This window comes from Condylura cristata, unplaced genomic scaffold (assembly GCF_000260355.1).
Source record: "Condylura cristata isolate star-nosed mole 26May11 unplaced genomic scaffold, ConCri1.0 scaffold00005, whole genome shotgun sequence".
In the NCBI taxonomy this organism is placed as follows: domain Eukaryota; kingdom Metazoa; phylum Chordata; class Mammalia; order Eulipotyphla; family Talpidae; genus Condylura; species Condylura cristata.
In genome coordinates this window covers 30,061,638-30,083,065 of record NW_004567106.1, presented here as the reverse complement: position 1 = coordinate 30,083,065, position 21,428 = coordinate 30,061,638, and the positions used below count along the sequence as shown (strand labels likewise).

Sequence of the window (21,428 nt, the reverse complement as noted above, 5' to 3'; positions counted from 1 at the left end):
AGCAGTGCACTGGCCTCTTAGCACGCTCTGCAGTTCCTCTCCGGGAAGGTCCCGACTTAGCTCCGGGCGGTCAAACCCGCAAGCCAAGACTCGCAGGCAGGTTGCCGGCTGCGAGGGGGGCCGGACGCCACTCTCTTATGGTGGCACACTCCCTCTCATGTGCCTTTCGGCCACTCCGATCGATCGAGCAGTCCCACTATCTCGGCGGGCGCGCGGCTCCCGGCACCGATGGACGCTGCGCTGCTCCACAGCCTGCTGGAGGACAATTGCAGCCTACAGCTGGCCGAAGAGCAGCTCTGGGACGACTGGGTGCCGCCCCTGAACCCCGAGGGTAGGCAGGCAGCCAACGGACCCAAGCAGTGAGGGACCCGTTCTGGGAGCGCCCAGGGTCCCCGCGGCTCGGTGGCTCTGCGCGCGCCCCCCAACGTCCCGCGTTCTCCGAGACCCCTCTGATTCCAGCTCTGCCCTCTCCTATCGCCAGGTCCCTACTCCTACTGCAATGCAACCTTGGACCAGATTGGGACGTGCTGGCCTCTGAGCGTGGTCGGAGCCCTGGTGGTGAGGCCGTGCCCGGAGTACTTCAACGGTGTCAAGTACAACACTACTGGTGAGTGCCCCCAGACCCTCCTGGGGGACTCTGCTTCGGCCACCCAGGAGGGAGGTTTAGAGAGTGGGGAGGGCTCTGGATCTGGAGTTAGAGATTTGTTGAGGGTGAGGGTCAAACAGAGCACTCCCTCTGTTCCAATCTCATGGAGCTCCACACCTCAGTGGGCCAGTGGTTTGCCCACAATCCCAGTGCACCATGCTGTGAGAGGGGAGATGGAAATCCTTTCATTTTGAGAGCAACCCTCTCCTATATTGTATGCTACACCCCCCCCTTTTTAAGGGCATATTCTTTGTTTGGTCTGTGCTGTATACACCAATTTGAACCCCCTAGAGTTAGACTCTACACTATAGAGGAGGAGGGCAGGTGGCAGGAATGGTGGGGTGAGCCCTAGTGAAGAGGAGGCATACAGAGCATAGATAGATGCTTTGGGGCCAGAGTGTGGCATGTCCCCTCACCTTAACCTGATGCACCCTACTGGCTCTCTGGCTGAGTCAGGGCTGTGAGCAGCATTACTTCTGTGCCCAGGTAATGCTTGGGACCGCCGCCCACCTCCTAAGAACAGTGTGTGTTTGCTTTCTTCCTCACAAACGCTGGAGAGACTGCAGCAGAGGCGATTGGAGTCATTCAGCATATGGTGGGCTTGTTTGATTCAGGCGGTGGTTCTGGCATTGGTGGGGTAGGGAGTACCGAAGTCTATGCCCTGTGGAAGGTCTATGGAAGTGAGGTTGGAGTGTTCTGTGAGGGTTAGGGCGTGGCAGCAATCACTGACCACCCTGAAAGCTCCCCCACATCTCTAGCCCCGCCCAGCAGCAGAACCTCCTGAGACCCTGTGGGTGGGGACTGAGGATGTGCTGTTTGTCTGAAGCCCCTTATCCTGGACACCGCAGCAACTTCTCTGAAGGTCTCTGAGCAGTGGCACAGCTCCCGCATATATCACACATGTGGGCAGGTGCCTGGCCAGGCTTTCAGGGGCTGAAGCCTTTACCTGGAGAGATGGCTAGAGGGCAAGCAGCAGTGCCTGCCTCTCATGCAAGTGGCACTCCCCTGTCTGTGCCAGCGGAGGGCTCTGCTGGGCCCAGAAAGCCTGTGCTCTGAGGAGGCAGAGGGAAGGGGACTTAGAGTCAGTGAAGGATCTCTGTATCATCTGGAAACATGCTTCCCAGGCAAGATTAAAACAGATCTTCTGAGGAGGCAGTGAGGTCCCCCACCTAGGTGTGCAGGCAGAAGGAATGATTTCCACGCTCTATCCCAGATCTGAGAGTTTAATTTTTAGGATACTGTGAGTTGAGTAGGTGAGGCACGGAGATTGGGGTCCCTGATAGTGGCTGGCATGAAGAACAGGGCTAAATGAGGTGATGAGGCATCTCAGCCCCACAGCCTGTGGCCCCAACAAGCTCTGCTTTGCTTCCTACTCCAGCCTGTGTTGCTCCTTATTCTCCTCAATCAGCCTGGAGCTTCCCAAGGACAGTGACTGTGTCTCCTCTTCATAGCAGAGCTGAGTCCAGTGTTTATTCCACCAATTTATTAAATACCCACTGTGTGCCAGTCAGCAAGCTGGCATTGAGGCCTCATTCACAGGCAACAGACAAAAGAAACAGAGTGATTCAGTACAATGATGGAGGTGAACAAGGACTACGGGATGCAGTGGGGTGGTGGTGGGGGACTCTGAGAGACAGGAAAGACTTCCAGAGGAGGTGCTGGAGCACAAACCAGATCACTCACCTCATGCTGTCAATCAAGAAACTGAAAAAAAGGGCAGGAAGGCAGGGTGCCACCAACACTGGCAAACAGTGCCAGTTAGCCCCTGTATCTAATGAGCAGTTTTCTTTGTTGGGACCTAAGTGCTGCCTGCCCTGTAACTTCTGGGGGTAGGGGAGGTTGGGAGGTCGTTGCCATGACCCTGTGCTGCTGAGGTGACTAGTCTCTTTTTGCTCCTATGCTGTCCACACTTCCTTCTCCCCTCGCTACCGCGCCCTCCTTCTCTGTGAGCCTGTCCAGTGGAAGTCTTCGTCTGGGTAGAACACAGGGAAGAAAAGCATAGGGGAAGAAGATGAAAGTTCCAGCTTCTGCCCCTGTCAATTTTGTGTATGCTACAGCCCAACCCTCCCACAGCCTCATTCCTTACAGATAGATAATGCCCAGGTGGGAGACAGCTTCCAAGTTAGCCCCTAAGAAATGTGATCTACTCAGCTAAGCAGAGTATTAGCCACAGAGCTACCAAGTGTGGTCATTTTCCAGGAGCCAGATACCACAGAGAACTTTGTATAGTGCACCAACTCACCCCCAGCTCCCCAAGTGTTCCTGATATATTTACTGCTTTATGCCCATTTTACAGACAGTAAAATTGAGACTCAGAGGTATAGTTAGCCCCTATGCCCCAGGGCAGGCAGGGGGATACGCAGACGTCATTCTTACCCACAGGGCATTACTGCCTTCATGAGGGGCACATCGCATGTGCGGGGACAGCCTAGAAGGGTCCTGGAGGATCAGGGAGTGCCTGACACTTAGAGCTGGACTTCTGGAGACATGTGGGGTCTCAGCAAGGGAATGGATAAGTATAGGGAAAGAGCAGCTACTGTGCTTTGTGCTGTGGAACTGCTGAGTACTTGTGTGGAGCTCTGCTAGTAGAAGAAAGACATTAACTAGACCACATGGTGGATGGAGGTGAGATGGTGCAGGGCGCTGTCAGTGCAGGAAGGAGCTGTGAGCTGAGAACTTAGCTTTGGACACCGTCTCTGGAGGCAGTAGTAGAGGTTTGGAAGTTATTGCTGCAACCACAGGTTGAATGGAAGTTGCTGGAGTAGAAGAGGGGATGGCTACGAAGACCTTAAAATTCACAAGACTGGGTCCAGTGGCGGGGAACAGCCAGGGTCCACACCCGGCATGTAGGAAAATCCTGAGTACAGTGTGGACTTTGGATGGCTGGAAAGATGTATCAGTGGGGCTGGCTGGGTGAGAAGAGGCCCAGGAGAGTGTGAGAAGCTTGAGGTAAGGTTTTTAGGCACCTTTGTGTCCAAATCTTCTCCAGGGTTCTCCCTACCACCCATGCAGTCACTTCACAGTTTCATGTGTCTGTACTTTCATCCAACCTGCTAACTCATTAATCCTTACATGAACCATTGATAGAAATGGAGCATTATCCTCCTGTTACATGTGGGGAAACCGAGGTGCAGGAAAGTTAACTGACTTTCCCAAATTCATGAAGCTCATAACAGAACAAGGGATCAAGCCCATGTTCTATTGCCTCTAAGGTTCAACAGAGAAGGGGGTGGATGAAAAGATCTCTGGGAGTTTATAGAATCACTGGGTGGGCAGGAAAACTATATTTGGGGCCCCAGCCAAGAACCCAGGGCAAAGCTGGCACAGCAAAGTAACCTGCTCTTTCTCTGAATGTGCCCCATCGATGCTACCAGCCTGGGATCTTACGCTCCCTGCATCCACCCATCTCCATTCCTTGGCCCCCCAGCTCACTCGCTTCCCCAGGGCAGGTGCAGCTCATATACACACATACATTGGTGGTTGGGGTTAGGGGGACTCTGGCTACAGAGAGCCTGGAGGGTGAGTCCCTGCCATTTCAGCTCTGGGGAAGGAAGTGGCCTCCCTTCAGGTCTCCTGTACCCATATGAGAACATGTTCAAATCCTGGGCCGTCCAAAATGATCACAAATGCCCATGCATGCATGATGGGACAAGTCCTGTTAGGAGAGACTGGAAACTAGGCGAAGGGAAATGAGCTCACTGTGGTTTGGCCAGAGGTGGGCACTGTATTCTTCCCCACTCTGAACCCATCATGAGAATGAAAGGCTGTCTCTGTGGTCTACCTCTGCCTCCAGGTGTATTTTCACTCTGCCTCTTCCTATGTTGTGTCTGTATCTTTCTGGTTCTTGTTTCCCGTCTGTGCCTCTCTCTCTCTCTCCTGTCCTCCCCACATCTTCCCTCTCCATTTTCTTGGCCACTCTGTCTCTTCCTTCCAGTTTCTCCTAACCTCCCTTCTCCCCAGATTCTCTGTCTCTCTCTCTCTCCTGTCACTTCTCTTCTAGCTGCCCTCCTCTTGCCTGCCCCTGTGATCTTCCTAGCTACAAAGGAGGGTCATGCTGCCCCCTCTCCCCACAGAAGCACTAAACACAGCATGGCTCAGCCTAGGCTACCTGACCTCAGTGCCCACCATATGCTGCCAGGAGTGACTGGGCTCATCTGTACTGAGGCATTTCCCAGAATGGAAAGACATAGTCCTCCACCTCACCCAGTTCTGTGGGGAGGACTAGGAGTCCTCACTTCCCAGAACCCCATTGTAGACTCATGTTGAAGCACTGATGGTGTTAAAATGGAAGAACTTCAAATGAGCAGTCCCTGCCAGAAGATATGTTTTCATGGGTGCTGCCTGCTTGCTTGAATGGTAAGACCCTTTTCAGCACTGAGGAGGCAGAGGTGATAAGAAAAGCTGAGTGCTTCCTTCAAGGAGCCTCAGGCTGCTTAAAGATAAGACTAATGTAATTTCCAACAGAACTTGGGAAAGAAGGCTTTGGGGGAAAGTTGGGAGGTGTTGCACTAGAGCAACTCCTTTCTGGGGGAGATGAAGATATTTCTTGAAGCCTTGGTATAGTCTGGATATTATAGTCATTGAGGACAGGCATGATAAAGTGTGCTAGACTCAGGAAGGGTCCCAAATGCATCCCATCCTCTGGGTTGAAGAAGTGGAGCTGTGAATCCATAAACTCAGTTCTCAATTCCTAGTGACACTGATCACACACTGGCCCTGAAGCTCCAGGGCCAGAAGTTAGTAGGACATACATGGCCATCACTGAGGGCTTGACTGAAAGGAGAAGGAGAGAGGGAGAGAGCAAAAGTGGGTGCCCCAGTTCATCAGATTCCCAGCCTCAGGGGCTTTTGTGCTCAGGCCAGTCTTCCTCTTCTCAGTTATGTCAGGGTGGGAGAGGGCTGGTCTGGAGAGAGAGACAGAGACACTTACTCAGGGTAGCAAGCCAGGGCCCCTGATGGCCTCTTAAGACTCTGGGAACTCTTGGCTCATGTTTTAGCATTTTTCCACCTCTGAATTTGTGGGTCCAGGCTGCAGAGAGAGACAGTGATGGAACATGAGCTATTCCTCTGCCTGACTACCCTTTACTCAGGGAGGACAAAGAGTGAGTCACCTCAGTTTTCCCTCCCTCTCCCACCAGAGTCCTCCAGCCACTCCTTGGCCCCTCTCTTCCCAGGCATACAGCTTACTGGGTTTGTGATCTGTTGCCTCTCCTCATTAGAAACAGGCTCTTCAAATATGCACTGGACTTGAGCCTGCCTAAGGGGCCTGCCTGGGGGTGGGGGGTTCCCAGACAAGGAGGGAGGGAGACACAGCGAGGGAAAGAGAGAGGCAGTAGGGGAGAGAGAGGAGGAGGGAAGTAGGAGGGGGAGAGACAGAGAGAGAAAATTCTTCAAATAACTTTTCAACATTTATTTGTAAGTAAAATAGCACAGCCCAGGATGTAGGAAGACATGGGAAAGGGGCTGATTCCAAAGGAGAAGGCAGCAAATTGGGAAGATTTCTTGGGGGAAGCATTGTGGAACACAACCTTGAAAAATTACACAAGTGATGTGTCAGGTGGAAGGGAGAATGGGAACAGAGATGAAACAGAGGCAGGTAGAAGGAGCAAGAGCAAGATATGGAAGCGTGGAATGCCACATCCAAGCATAGGCCTCAGTCCTGCTAGCTTTAGTTTAAGTGCAGAACTAGTATATTCTACTTTTGATTTTCTAATTTGATTTTCAGCGTGTGCCATCTAATTCTAAATTCAGGTTGGCTAAGAACTCTAGCTTGTCCCATCCCTTTCCTCCCTCCTGCTTATTAGATCAGACACTATAGCTTCCTTGTTCGCACCTCTATTCCCACCCCTCCAGCAACCACAGAAGAATCTGGGATCCCCATAGCAAAGCTACCGCCCTAATGACCCTGAGGAAGCTCCTCCAAGTATAATCAGTCCATTTCAAACTAGGCCAGAGTCTGGTTAGGAAGCGCAATTCCCATACCTGCAGGGGCTGGGCTTGGGATATGAGAGAGCAGAAGGAACCCAGATTCCAGTTGGAGGGGATCTAAGTCCTGAGTGTGCTGGTTCACTGAGTGACAAGGAGGTCCCCTGTCTAGGCTTCAGTTTCCTTATCTGTGTGAAAAGGATAGAATATACTGACTTGGGTGGGGGGCTGTCACACCTAGGGAGACAGTGCTGTTTGGGGCTGCTGTGGACAGCTAGGGAATTGACAGAAAGGGGAGTGGAGGTGAGCCTAGGACCCAGAAGAAGCAACATTTATGTCCTAGGGTATAGGAAGGTTCCATTCACACTAAGGAGCGTGTCCTCATTCTGAGGTGGTGGCCCCAAGATGGTGTCTTAGGAGGGAGTGGTCTAGGAGAATTTGAGCCCCAAAAGTCTGTTGGGACCAAAGATCAAAGTAGCCCCTACCCCTGTGGTTAAAAGAGAGAGATAACACTGGGGCAAAAGGAAGGGTGTAGGACTTTGCCAATCAGATGGTTTCACCCTGATTCCCTCACAGAGACTATGGTTGAAATCCGCATCTAATTCTGTCCACACTTGTCTCATGTTTGAATAGGTTTTCTCCTCTTTGGGCCTCAGTTTCTGTGTAGTTAGTGAATGATGTGCCTGATGAGTTCTCCTAATTTCTTTCCTTGACATTCCTCATTCCATAGCAGCCTCTACTGCTATGGGGCTGCCTTGTTTGCCTCTTCCCCCCCCACCTGCCTCTGTGGGTCGGTGTCATGGTGACAAGTCTATTGAGCGTTGCTAGGGATGACAGGAAGGAGGGAGCCCTACACAATAGAGGCTGGAGCAAGGTGTGTGCTCCTCCTCCCACTTACATCTCTCCTGGGGAGGGCAGAGATCTCACAATGAACTGGATCCATGTCCTTCCCTTTTCCATGGCCCAGCATGGTCTCCATGAAATTGCTGGGTACCTCATGGCTCAGTTTCCCCACTGTCTGCTGTAAATGTGGAAATGTGTCCCTCCCATACTTAATCAGGATGGAAAGCCACCATAAATGAACAATCCTTTGGAAATAGAATTGAAAGTTTGGGGAGGTCCAGAAAAAATACTTGAGCTCAAAAGAAATGTCAACCCAACACTGAAGAATGGATTAGAAATGCCCTATTCTGTAACTCAAATGTCTTGAGCAGATGGCTCTGGGGATGCCCTTCCCAACCTGATGAATGGGTTGACAAAGGCAGCTTACCAAAGTCTCAACCCAGTGTTCTTTCTATATCACACTTGTTTTAAATTTGGGGAACCTCCACCCTTTACAGTGTGCTATGACCTGAGTAAGACAGGAAACATTCCTCCTGGGTCCCCTAGTCCTCCAGTCCTAGTTAGTTGCAGTTACATCCAACTAATGCAAGAGTATCAACTCGGGGAGACATTCATTGGTTGACAGGTTCTGGGTAACTGTATTGCCAGCACCTGAATATGCTATATTTTTCTTAATGGTCTCTTACCTGGAGGTAAAATAGAAATAGTAATGCCCCACTAGTTCATTGCCCTATCCAGACTGTGGATGCCAGACTGGGAGGGGAGACTGATTCAGAGATTTTTCCCACAAAAGTTAAGGTGATCCAGGATGAAGGTCAATGATTTCCCAGCAAGATCCAAAGTCAAATAGGAAAAACATGACTGAGACAAGGGGAGCCCAATGCCAGCAAAAGGTAGTAAGGAGACTGAGGGTAGCCTCTCTGGCCTCTTAGGTGCTCTCTGCTTCAAGGATCTAAAAACCAAGCAGCTCAGACACTGAAGAAGTGGTAGCACTGATGGAATCTTCTAGAACATGCTGTCTCTGGGATCTCCCACAAAAAAAATTCACCCAGGGGAGAGATCTCATTCTGCCTCTTCTTTTCTGGATAACCCTCAAATATGTCATTATCCCATCTTGGACCAAATGAGCAACAAGTTTCATCTCCCTCTTAAGTTCTCAGGGAGATGCTTGCTGAGATACTTGCAGTTTCCATTGTGTTCTCCTGGGAACAGCTGAGGCTTTCATGACTGGAATCAGGAGAATGCTGACCACAAGATTGTTCTTTTTGATTGACAACCCAACCCTATGTGGGTTTAGATTTACAGTATCAGCAGCTCTGGCCTTGGTCACAGCCTTACTGTGGCACATTGTGCAACCATGGATACCTCCTGCATATGTGTTCTCTGCCTTACAACTTGATAATGCCTAGCATCTGAGGTAGCACTCTGTCCTGTTGGCCCACTTTGAGCCTCTCACTCTCATTCAGAATTCCCAGTTACCTAGGCAATAGCACCATTTTAGACCATCCTGAGCCCCCATGTGCTTAACTCTGTATGACCCTTAAGAAAAGTCCAGAGGAGAAGGCAACCAAAGTTTCACCCCCTGAGCTGACTGGTAAAGTATAATCCCTTTTCAGGAGTCTGGGGAGAACAATCCTAACCCAGCATGAGCCAAGAGAAGTGAGCTGCTAAACCCTCAAGGACTGTAGAATCATGGAAGCACCTGAAAGAGAGCTGAAGTTGGGCTTTAAATAATGACATGAATTAACTTGACCTTCTTGGACCTGGCCCAGTGCCATACTTTCAATGCAGAGTGGCAGGGTTGGGTCTTAGGAACTCTCCAAGGTTTCCACCTGAATAAATAGTGAGCAGGAAAGACTAACATTCTGCTGTCCGTGGTGCTGAATGTTCTGGTCCTGCACAATTACCTCATTTTTTCCGTAAATATTGCCTCTGCACTCTCCTCCTCCCTCAAAAACTCCCCCACCTCATTTCTTGTTGTTTTATTTCCAGATACCCAATTACCATATCACCACCTTTCTGCCATATTCCCATTCATACCTCACAGCCAAACTACCTGTTTCACTCTTTCCCTTTGGTAGTTCTGTGCCAGTTGGATTCAGCTCACCAAAAATGGCCCCTCATAGTCTCTTTCTCTTATGACCTCTCATCATGTGTCAAATATAGAGGATCCTAACTTCAGAGCACTAGAAAGTGATGTAGGGATGCTTGGATTTGTCACAATCGCACAAGGGTCCTGGCAGGTTAAGAAGTCCACACAACAAATACTTGACCCATCTGAGATGCCAGTAGCTTCACTGAGAAGCAATTCATATTCCTTTTTCTGAGATGGGAAACTGAAGCCAAGAGGGAGGGGACTTATTCAGAGTCACTTAGCCAGCCAGAGATAGAACCATAGTTAGAATATAGTAACTTCCTTACCCCCATCTTCTTCCAGCCACGCTCCTGGACCACTGAGGTGACTGCCTAAACCAGGCTCTCCTGTCAAAATTAGTGCCAGTATCTGAAAGGGAATAGTCCATTATTTTAACAGGCTAAGTCCACTCTAGGTAGCAGAATCCTGCCATATTGCTGGAGATAAGGACTAAGCTTCCCAGAATACAGAATCCAGGAAAGGAAGGCCCTCCCTCCTGCATCATTGTGACTCTAATGCCCCTGACACAGAATACCACACACCAGCATCATTGATCTTCGTAGGGACACCTGTGTTGCTTTGGTAACAGGCACCCACTTCGCTGCATCCAGCACCACAATTCTGGCCTGGCCACCTGCCCTCAGATTTCCTGTGCCCTTCCTCCTGTGGTTCCTGGAGAGTACTCTTCCTGTCTTATTGTCTTCATGTCCAAGGCTGTGCTTGAGGGCTCAGTGTTCTCATTAGCCAGCTCCTCTAAAGAGTTGGAAACAGCTGTCTTCCAGTTCCCTGGCACCCAGTGTCTGCAGCCAGAACTGCATCCCCAAGCATGGCTGAACCCCTAAAGGGAAGCTCCCTCCCACCACCACATCCCACATGCCAAACCCTGCTTTTCAAAAGTTTGGTAGATATGAGACAATGCTCTTCAGCTCATGGTACTCAACAGCTCACTCCTGGGAGGGAATTCATTGACTCCAATATTGTCCCTGACAACTTGTCTATCTCCAAGAAGCTCACATTCAATGACAAAGGAGAAAAAGATTAAGTCCAAAGAGATAAAGTCCACAGTGTAGTGCGACAAATGCTCTAAGAGGGAATAAATTGTGAAGTCAGTTGCAGGTCATGACCAGAGTTCATGTATATAAATACACAGAATTAATTAGAATAGAAGAAGGTACTAGAGCTATTGTCAAGATAAATTTTGCTATGTGAGACTGCATTCAGTAGTGTGGCTCATGTGTATTGAATTGTGGTATGAGATGATATATTGCTGTGGTTTATGGGCAGTAGTGTGAAGTCCTGTGCTTCAAGAGATAGGAAGATATAGGGGAGGTGTTTAGAGAGTAAAAGAAAGAGATTGTTTTCCCCAGGAGAAAATAGAATTTGAGCTGGGGTTTAGAAGGTAGATAGTGAACACTGGGTGAGAAGCAGAAGGGTGTTTCAAGGGGTGCTTTAGCATGGAGCTGAGTATGTGCCAGGCCTGTTATTGTAAATGTCACTTACCATGTAGAGTGGTGGAAATGGGTCAGGAATTCTAACCTGAGGCCCAGGTATTGAGACCAGGAAAGCTGGACTCTGTTCTCAAGAATGATAAAAAGCTATTGATGGATTTTAAGGAGAAACCAACATGACCATTCTGCCTATAAAGGCAAAGCATGGCAAAAATTAAGGGAAGAAGAAAAGCAGGGAAACAGCCAGAAGGTTGCTGTGACTAGGTAGAACATCTAGAGAGAGGGCAGAGGAATTGGCAGAAGGCAACTAGGTTCCAGAAAAAGAAAACAAAAAGATAGAATTCATGAAATGGGACAGAAAAGGTCTCAGATTTGCAGCATCTTTATCCATTTACAAGTCCTCCCCATGGTCAGTGCTACCATGAGTTATACTTGGGAAACAAGTATTCCAAGGTCTTGTCCTTGTGGATTCCCAAACTCTGATCAGACACCAAACTCACATACCTGAACAACTCAGATCAGGTCATGAGTAAGCACTATAGTGTGAAGCACAGGCTCTCAAAGCTGGGGAGAGCTAAGGAGAGGAGAGACCATGAGATGGGGAAAATCAAGGTGGTCTTCCTGGAGGAAGGGCTCTAGCACTGGGCTTCAGGGAAACTGGATAACTATGAATGTATCTCCAGATGACAAACTGTGTTCCTTTTTTGAATCTCAGCCAGTACCTGGGTTTGTCTCATTTCATAAGTGTCTCTTGAGAGGCAGTCTACACCCCCATTAGGCAAGGATTGTTCATTTGACAAAGGACTTGCCCTCCTAAGATACTTTCACTCGAGTCCTTTTGGCTTCACCCCTTTCTTTCCTTTAGTTCATATTACCTTTGTTTGTATGTATCAAATTATTTTATACAGTTTCCACCAGTGAAACAAACCTGAAGAGAGGGAAAACTCATGGGGAATTGGGTGTGATGGTCAGGGCAAGAAGCAAGTGTCCTCATATTGGGGTCAGAATTGGTGGTGATCAGCTTTGGCCTGATGACACCCACAGTGGCCAGCACGCTGCTTGAAGTGGGCATCGCAGGGATAAGCCCAGGAGGCAGGAATAGGATGGTGACAACTCCGGGTTTGAAAAATTTGTGAGTTCAGAGCACCAATTAAAAAACAATTAGGCTAATAGAATCTCCCCCATTGTTTCTGCTCTTCAGCAAGTTCTTGTTAATAATTCCATTGCTTTTAACTCACTGTCAGCCCAGTGGAAGTGGGTTTTTTAAAGTAACTTAATTATTTCAGAACTCACTGCTTTCAAGAACAATCTAAGACTCCTTCTCCAGCCCTGTGACTCTGCGCTCCATGAGCTATTTATTTTTAATTGGCTTTATGTTGTACATATAACATAAGCCAAAAAGAGAAATGTACAAGTAACTTCCCATTAGTCAGAGATCAGGACCCTGGTACAAATCACCCCCAGACAAGAACTTGTAATCAAGGTGTGCAGGTAAGATTCATATTAATACAAAGGGTATAATGCAGAGCAGAGGCTGGCAGAAAGCTCTGGAGTTCTTACATGGGAGGGTTTCCTCCTGATTGAGGTTGAGGGTGAACTCCTTGGAGGAGGTGATTTCGGAGCTGGACATTGAAAGTTAAATGGGGATTTGAAGAAGGGCAAGGATAAGTAGTCTTTGGCTCCTCTCTATTCTCCTTTGATAAAACTTGCACTTCCCTATGTCAGGCATTGATGCTCTGAAATGTCTCTTCATGCATCACATTCCAACTTCCACATGGATGCCATCCTAAGACACTTGTCACTCATGTCCAGGAAGCTACAGCTCACAACCAGCAACACGGTCAGAGCCCAGCAGGGTCTCCCGTCCCCAGGCACTGCCACTCAGCAACTAGGGGTTAAAACATAAACATGAAGCTAAAGCTTCCAGGCTTCTGCTCAACATTTATCCCTGGCAAACAGCTGAATCTCTTTACCCCTCTGTTTCTTTCTCTGTAAAATGGGTTGATATGAGGATTGAAGAGACAAGCATGTATCAAGCATTTAAAAGAGGACCTACTATGTGTGCGATAAGCACTTACTATGCAGATGGTAGCTGTGATTAAACTGGAATTGCTAATACTGATGAAAAAATATGGCTCTCACAAGCATAAGATGATTGAAGTGCAAAGACGAAAATTATTTAGTGTGCTCAGCAAAGTGAATCTTCTGCTCCAACCCAAGACTCAAACAAATTTCAAACAAAATTCAAGAAAGTGTGCAAAAATCCTAGTCAGAGATTGTATCAAAAATGGCTCTTAACGTGTCCTTTAGCTGTCATTCATGTAAAATTTTTGTCCAGTTTTCCCATAAATGAATTTAACATGAACTTTCAGACATGCTTGTGTCCTAGCATAGAGAAGTTGAGATGCATGATCTTTATCCTGTGGGCACCTGGGAGCCAGGGAGTGTTCTTAAAGAGAAGAGTGACCTGCTTCTTGGCGGTTGGTGTCTTTTATAGGAAATGCCTACCGGGAGTGCTTGGAGAATGGCACGTGGGCCTCACGGATCAACTACTCACAGTGTGAGCCCATTTTAGATGACAAGGTAAGCGACCCCACCCAACCCAACCCTGGTCCCAATGCAAATATTGGGTTGTCAGAAAAGTCATGATGAATTTTTGTTTGAAAGACATAAACAAAATATAGCATGGCTTTTCTGACAACCCGATATTAGGACTTAGATGGAGCACCCCAAGGATGGGGCAGAACCAGGGCTGGTGACACCAGGCCATGCCTGTCTGCACCTCCTTCCCTGTGCCTGTGTCCATGACAGGCGAGGGAGACAGGACATGGCATCCACTTTCAGGAGACATAAAAAGGGAATGACCACATAACCAGTGCTCCCCTACACCTAACAGGCTGTGTGTGACATCCCTCCTCCTCCTTTTTGCCTGTTTCCCACCTAGCCTACCCTCACCCCCCATAGTAACAAGTGCAGCCCCGGAAGAGAAATGCCATAGAGCTGTGTCCCCCTCAGACCCTTCCCTGCTCCTGCAGTGACTGCCTCCTCTCTTTGAAGCAATGCCTCATTCTGACCTAAAATGACACATCCCACCTCTATCCACCTCCTCTTTGCCTAACACATCCCCTGTTAGGGCTGGAACTTTCCCCCCAAAGAAGTCCAATTTCAGAGGGAAAACCTTTGCCAACTCTGTGAAAGCGATTCTACTAAACATGAGCAGTGGGTGTCTGCAGTGAGGGCGGCAGGAGTGACCACAGGAAGGTCAGATGAGAGAGAAGGAGGCTTTTTCCTCTACTGTCCTCTCCTTGCCGCTTTATGGCCCCTCTGAGCAGTGGCAAGCAAAGTGGGGCTGAGGGGGCAGCCTGCCCTGGCAGGAAGGTTGCTTTGATTGCTGCTGTTGTTTAGAATTGCCAGCACATGGTGATACTAAAAGCCGCACCCACTTTTTAAAAAATAATATAATAGTTTATTTTTACATCATTTGTGCCCTTTTCCATCTCAGTTGTAATCCCCATGGGCTTCCCATCATCAAATCACCCTCTGCCATCACCATAGTCCAGTCCACTTCCCCTCCACCCGTGTTTTTGATCCCCACTCCAACCTCATAAATTGTCTCTGGTATATAGTTGTTCATTATTATTATTATTTCCCCCCCTGGTTTCTTTGTACTCCTGCTATGAGTGAAACCATCCAGTATTTTTCCTTTTTTTTCTGGCTTATTTCACTAAGCATAATCTTTTCCAGCTTCATCCATGTTGCTGCAAAAGGCATGTGTTTATCTTTTTTGATTGCTCAGTAATATTCCAGTGTATATATGTACCACATCTTTTTAACCCAGTCATCTACTTTTGGGCATTTGGGGTGATTCCATGTTGTTCCTACTGTAAATAAAGCAGCAATAAACATGGGGGTGCAGGTGCCTTTTTGAATCAGTGTTTTTGTATCTTTTGGCCACACCCACTTCTATCTGGTGTCAAGATTCATAAACTCTCTATAGACAGTGCACCCCCACCCATGCCTCACTGAGCCCAGGCCACCCCAGAGCTCTCATAGGTTGTTGCTTCTGAGGCAGGAGGGCAGATTGGCTCTTAGCATATGCCAAAGCCTGGGTGAGGAGAGAGCTATGTTTACCAGCTGGGGAGTGAGTGAGAACTAAACACAGGCGTGGTGTCTCCCAGGGGAAGCAAAAAGAAAAGAAAACCCCAGGCCCAGACGTTTCTGAGAATACACTGTCCAAATCTGCCCCCGAGTGCATATTGGGAGGCCTGACAGCAGCCACTTACACACAATCCTGCGCTCTGTACTCGCGCGCTCTACAGCTGCCCTCCAAGGTGGTGACTCTTGGGGCCGCTTGTGCCCCTGGCAGGACACACAGGTCACTGCTACAGCACCCAGCCCTGCCCTCCACATGCCCCTGGCCTCAGTCTGCTTGTCTGTCTGTCCATCCAGCAGAGGAATTACGAGCTGCACTACCGCATTGCCCTCATCATCAACTACCTGGGTCACTGTGTCTCTGTGGTGGCCCTCGTGGCTGCCTTCCTGCTGTTCCTGGTCTTGCGGTGAGTCTGCCCCATGCCTGCTGTCCCCTTCCTCCTCCTGCAGCACTTGATTCACCTCTCACACATACCCACCTATATCTGGAGGCCGTGGAGCCAGTGGACAGAGGGGGCTTGTGGGAGGTGCCAGGGCTAGGCATCAAGAGGCTGAGGGGAACTGGCCTGAGGGGCCAGCTGTGCCATCACAGGGGGAGAGGCTGCCCTCACTCCAGGCCGAGTTTCTGCCAGGTTTCTACGCCCCGCCCCATGCCCCCACTGACCCTGACGCCAGCTCACCCTAACCTGGGCCTCCCACAGGAGCATCCGCTGCCTGCGGAACGTGATTCACTGGAACCTCATCACCACCTTTATCCTGCGAAATGCCACGTGGTTCCTGCTGCAGCTCATCGACCATGAAGTGCATGAAAGCAACAAGGTTACAGGGTGGAGGCTTGGGGCTGCGCCAGGACTCTAGGCACTGGGGCACCTGCCTCTGACCAACTCACATGTGCAGACTGCACCTGAGCTCTTCTCAGCCAATCATTGCCCACACTTAGGGGCAGGTGGTGGGGGAGCTGGCAGGCCAGGAGCAGCACACCCTGCACTAGGCTTGGGTTTCTATTATGTCCCAATTCCCATGTTAGAAATTCAGGATCACCCCCAAGAAAGACCACCCCCCTTAGAGCAAAGAAAGTGAAAATCATCCTCTAAGCTTTATCTCATTATCCCAATGAGAGACCTGTAGGGAGTTTTTCCCCATTACACAGACGTGGAGACTGAGGCTGGGAGGTGAAATGATGCTGCTAACCTGGACCCACAGGATCTTGAGTGGGCCACCCCAGGTGTGAGCTGCCTGCCTTGGATTTGTGTCCACTGTGTTACACTGTGTCCAGGCCGTTGTCAACTGGAGACCAGAGTGGGGAGCAAGCAGAGTGCCTGGCTTACCATTATAATGAGACTTTGAAATACATTTTCTCTGGCTGACCCCACCTGGGCAGCCAGCCGGCCTGGCTTGACCCTTAACTTGCCCCACATCAAGCCTTTCCTCTGGGAGACCAATGTCAGTGCACTTTTGGGTGCCTTGCAGCCCTATATGGCTTCAACTGATAAGCCCTCGCTGTAACTTGGAGGAAAATCAAGGTGGGGAGGAGGGGATCTTCAGCATTCCACCTCAGCAGGACTTTCTCAGAACAGAGACATCCCCATGGGCCCCAAGTTCAGGGGGCAGCGATCAGATGAGCACAAATTACATGGCAGCCAGCGCTGTGGGAACTGGGCAGGGAGGGAATGGACTGTCCAGGGAACCAAGAGCACCTCAACACATCGCTCCTCCGCACACCCCACATGCCAACCTCAGCTCCACGGTGTCCTGGGGATGAGACCATGGGACAGATGGCGGGGCCTGCTGGGTCTGTTAAAAAAGGTGCTGGCTGTGTCTCGGTGGCTCTGGCGGGCTCCCAACCGCCCCTGCTGCACCCCCAGCATCCTTCTACCAGGTGCGTGGGAAGGTAACCCTGCTCAGACAGACAGGGACAGATTCCCCTCTGCTGGGAAAACAAATAGCAACAACATTCATTCTCCCCAAACCCTAGGCCTTGGAGAATCACCTCCATGACTGCAGCCCACCTTCATAGAGCCTGGCCTGTTGTTTAGATAATAATTTCCTTTTAATTGGCACACTTTACTTTCCTTATGAATTTCACATTCTGTCCCTGTGTGGAGACCAGTTTGACTTTATATGATTTGAAGGTGACCTTCCCCACCTGTATAAAATGACGAAAATACATTGGAACTGTGCAGCCTGTAGAGAGCTGGGAGCCAGAATCCCTTTATTAAGAAGCCTTGGAGAGAAGTCAGAGACACAGCTCTAGCAGAGGCGACTGGCTCTTTACCTCCACCCCAAACAGTGCAAGAGAACTGATGAAGGGTGGAGCTCCCCAGATTGAGACTTGAGGGTAGTTTACGCCATGTCCAGAAACTAGAATGAGCAGCCCTCCATCAGCATCCATTTGTCCCTGGGGTCCCAGGCTAGCCTTGACTACCACCCACCCCATGCAGGTCTGGTGCCGCTGCATCACCACCATCTTCAACTACTTTGTGGTCACCAACTTCTTCTGGATGTTTGTGGAAGGCTGCTACCTGCACACAGCCATCGTCATGACCTACTCCACAGAGAGCCTGCGCAAGTGGCTCTTCCTTTTCATCGGATGGTGTGAGGGTTCCAGGAGGCCAGAGAGCCTACGGGGGAGAGACTTCCATGGACAGGGTCACCGCCCTTCATCTTGGGTCTAAAGATGGGAGCCCTGCCCTGCCCACTACCCCCAGGGCAGTCCAAGCATGCAGCCACTCCCCTCCACGCTGGCAAGAGAGAAGGAAACAGTCCCTCCAAGAGAACATTCCACAAATAGCCCTCCTCCCCCTGTTAGGATGGTTGGTCCAGAGACTTTTACCTCTGTCCTTAAGAGAGAAGCCAGCAGACCCCACTTCTCTATGACAACAATCCAGACAATCATAATAATTCCTTTATCTCCCTGACCTGCTTGGAGGGGTTGGCTGGGAGTCGGGGAGGGGCTTGGGGCAGGGCTCTCTGGGGTCAGGGAGGGCCTGTGGTTGGAAGACTGGGGACATGATCCCAATCCCCTGTAGTCCTCCCATCTGTGTTCTGTATGAGGGTCCCTGTTCATCTGCCTGCCCACTGTACCCCTTGTCTGTCCTTCTTTCAGGCATCCCCTGCCCCATCATCATTGCCTGGGCGATGGGCAAACTCTACTATGAGAATAAACAGTAAGTAGGCCAGGCCGATGGGGGTCAGGGTGGCGGTGGACCGTGCTAGGGGCAGTCAGCCACAGGCTCAGGCCAAGCTGCAGGGAAGGAATCGCAGCCATGCAGGGCCAGATTCGCTTTTCTATTGTTCTAAGGTTGAAAATTACCCTGGCACAGAGCACTCATGGGACAGGGGTCAAGTCAACTTTGCTGAACTGAATTAGGAATCCTGGTGCCCTGAAGCACCCCAATGCCTGAGCCCTTTGGCCTTCGTAAGGCTTCCTGAGTGTTGACTGGCTGGTGTGGTGTAAGTACATAGAGGCCAAGGACACTTCCAAGGTGTCTCCATTAGCATTTCACAGACCCCAGCCAGGGCAGTGGTTGCTCATTCTACTCTGATAATCCAGTCTCTGCCCAGGGGCTGTGTCCAGTCCTGAGCTCCTTCCTGCACAGAGACTTTGGCTTACTAGGCCATGGCCCAGATGACAGCAGCTCTAGCCATGGACAGCCAGGGAGAAACTGGGAATTTTGGTGCTACCTGAGGAGAAACTGGGGAACATAGTCTCTGTAGACAGAGACTGCACGGTCTCTGAGGCTGGGAGAACAGACAGGGTAGGGATAGCTGGGTTCCAGGAGTGAAACCTTAAGAAGAGCTCCTAATGATAAAAGCTGCCACAAAATAAGAAGACAGCCTTGGAAGATAGTGTGTTACCTGTGAAAAGGCTAATTAAGCACAGACCAGAATTCTAGTGGCGAGAGGTAGCAGGGGGAAGTCTTACGGAAGGCAGTGCGCACTGATGAACTCAGGCTGTAGAGGACAGAGGCAGAATTTCACCAAGTCCACAGGACCCTTCTGAGGTGCACTAAATGTTGCTGCCAGTGCCACGCCAAAGTGGGTCCTGGCCCACCCCTACTCCCAGACCTTGGAGTTTTACCCCCCAGTGCCCTGGAGAATAACAAGCCTCGGCTAGCAGTGGGTCCCCTTGGCTCTGCTCAGAGAAAGGGGGTTTAGGCAGGAGAGGGTTCCTGCCTCCACATCTGCTTTGTGCTCTGAGTGCCTGGCAGGTTCCAAGCGACCTAAGAACAGGCAGTACAAGCCGTTGGACTCTGGATCAGCAAGGGGGAGCCTTGTTCTCTTTTTATTCATGAGCCTCTGAATGCCCAGCCCTGAGCTCAGCAGCCTGGAGCGGGGCTGGGGATTGGGGAATCGAGAGTAGGGATAAGGGAGGGGATGAGGCCAGCCTCATGTACGGCAGAAGGCAGGGATGAAGTGAGGCAGTGGGGCTGGGCTGTATATCCAGGCTTTGGGGAAAGGGACAACCTAGAGACTGAGTCTCAGGAAGGGTCAAACTGGAGGACCGTGGGCCCAAGCTGCAGTGGTCTCTAGAATCTAGTCCCCAGGCCACTTACAGCCACCCTGTCTTTGCAGGTGCTGGTTCGGCAAGGAGCCCGGCGACCTGGTGGACTACATCTATCAGGGGCCCATCATCCTCGTACTCCTGGTAGGTCCTCAGTGAGGCCAGCGGGGTGGGGCACCAGGACAGCAGAGGCGCCGGGAAAGGGTGTGGCTGCCCCTGAGGCAGCCCCTGCACACAGTGCACCCCATTCTCTCCCCCTCATCCCCACACTCTGTGTACCATTGGAACCCCTCTTCCCACCCTCTGAGCCTTGGGCTTTTCTCTGGCAGAGATCTGACAGGCAGATTTCTCATGCCCTCTCTCATTTGAGTCCCTTTGCCAAGTATGGTGCTGAGACAGGCAGGCCAGGGGCACTGAGTGGCAAAGAAGTGTGTCCGGGCCTCTTTTCAGGCCAAATCCACATCCCTCTCCACCTGCAGCAACCCCCACCTGGGCCCAGCCCACCGCCCCCAGCCTGGAGCAGTGTTACCAGAATGGAGCGTAATGAGCAATTGTTCCAGGTTCAGCTCCCGCCCTTTGCCAAATGTATTTGCATCTAAGGTATAATTGCCACCGTGTCTTTAATCCACAACGAGCTTTAATTAAGGTAGAGTTTAAGTAGAGGCCTCATTCTGCAAAAAACGAACACATTACATATCATACATTAAAAAAGAGAGACATACAAAATAGCCCCATAAGAAATTGGCATTTACGTAAGACTTATTTCAGGCTCAGTCATTTCAGCTCCTCTATGGACCAGATTCCTTAAAGGGCCACCTGCTTCATGTGGGGAGCTGGAGGGAGAGCTGGCTGGCCTCATGTTGCACACAGCAGGTGCCTAAGGGGGCTTTCTGTGGCACACCCAGGAGACAATTACTGTTTTCTCTCTTTTATTTCCTTACTCTCATTCTTGACTTCTCGACCTCACTTGACCTCATCTTTGGTGTGCCCTGCTGCATGTGAACTAGAGATGGCTAGGGAGGTATGCATCCCTCGCCTGAAGTCCTACCATCAGGCGCCATTCATTTCAGAGGCAGAACCAGCCCTTATCAGTGGAGTGAGCACCCCAGTGGATGACTCCATCCCCTGCAGTTGGAGCAAAAGCTCCCTGAGACCCACCTCCTGGCCAGCAGCTGAGAGCCCATCCTGGAGGGAAAGGATTTTTGAAGAACCTGGAACCCAGCCAAGGAAGGCTGGTCTGGTCGCAAACCAAGAATAGCAGGAGCAAGTCTCCTCAGAAGGCTGTTGGACAGCCAGTGGCCAGCACTGAGGGAGGGGGCGGGGAAGGGGAGGTGAACATAAGGGCCCGTGTCAGAACCAAATCCTGCCCTCGTCTTCCAGGCTCCCTCCTGGTCTGCTCTCACCCTCTCAACTTGTGTCTCTCTACTGGCTCTGGTCCCAGGGGAAACCATGTCCTTAGACCTGCAGTCTGCACATCCTCAGTGCCTGAAGGAGCAGAGTGATGCCCAGCTCACAAATGACAAAACAGATCTAAAACGCATCCCAGGTCACCACACTCCTGCCCAAGCTGAGGCTCTGGGGCAGGACTGCTGCCTGCTGTGGCCTCTGGCTACGTGTTCCTGCCAACTGCCATCCCCAGAGCTGCCTTTCTGCTCCTGAGACTCGGGCTTGGACATGGGTTTCTGGGAAGTGAGTCAGCTAGCTGAGTTTACAGGAGATTGTAGTCACTGCTGTTGTCATGGGGAAGGCATGTGGCATTTATTAGGCCCTTGCTGGG

General features: G+C 50.4%; 1 protein-coding gene across 2 annotated transcripts in view; it reads left to right on the top strand.

Moving 5' to 3' along the window:
- The first annotated feature begins 228 nt into the window (after positions 1–228).
- The window catches only part of CRHR2 (corticotropin releasing hormone receptor 2), a 31,428-nt gene continuing 10,228 nt past the window's right edge, over positions 229–21,428 (top strand). The window contains exons 1-8 of one of the 2 annotated variants that reach the window (XM_004676824.2): positions 229–331; positions 482–607; positions 13,493–13,578; positions 15,448–15,554; positions 15,849–15,966; positions 17,589–17,742; positions 18,254–18,314; positions 19,723–19,795. In XM_004676824.2, the coding sequence (XP_004676881.1) occupies positions 229–331; positions 482–607; positions 13,493–13,578; positions 15,448–15,554; positions 15,849–15,966; positions 17,589–17,742; positions 18,254–18,314; positions 19,723–19,795 (828 nt within the window). Of the gene's footprint in view, positions 332–481; positions 608–13,492; positions 13,579–15,444; positions 15,555–15,848; positions 15,967–17,588; positions 17,743–18,253; positions 18,315–19,722; positions 19,796–21,428 lie in introns of both variants that reach the window. The other variant, XM_004676823.2, reaches the window with a different exon arrangement.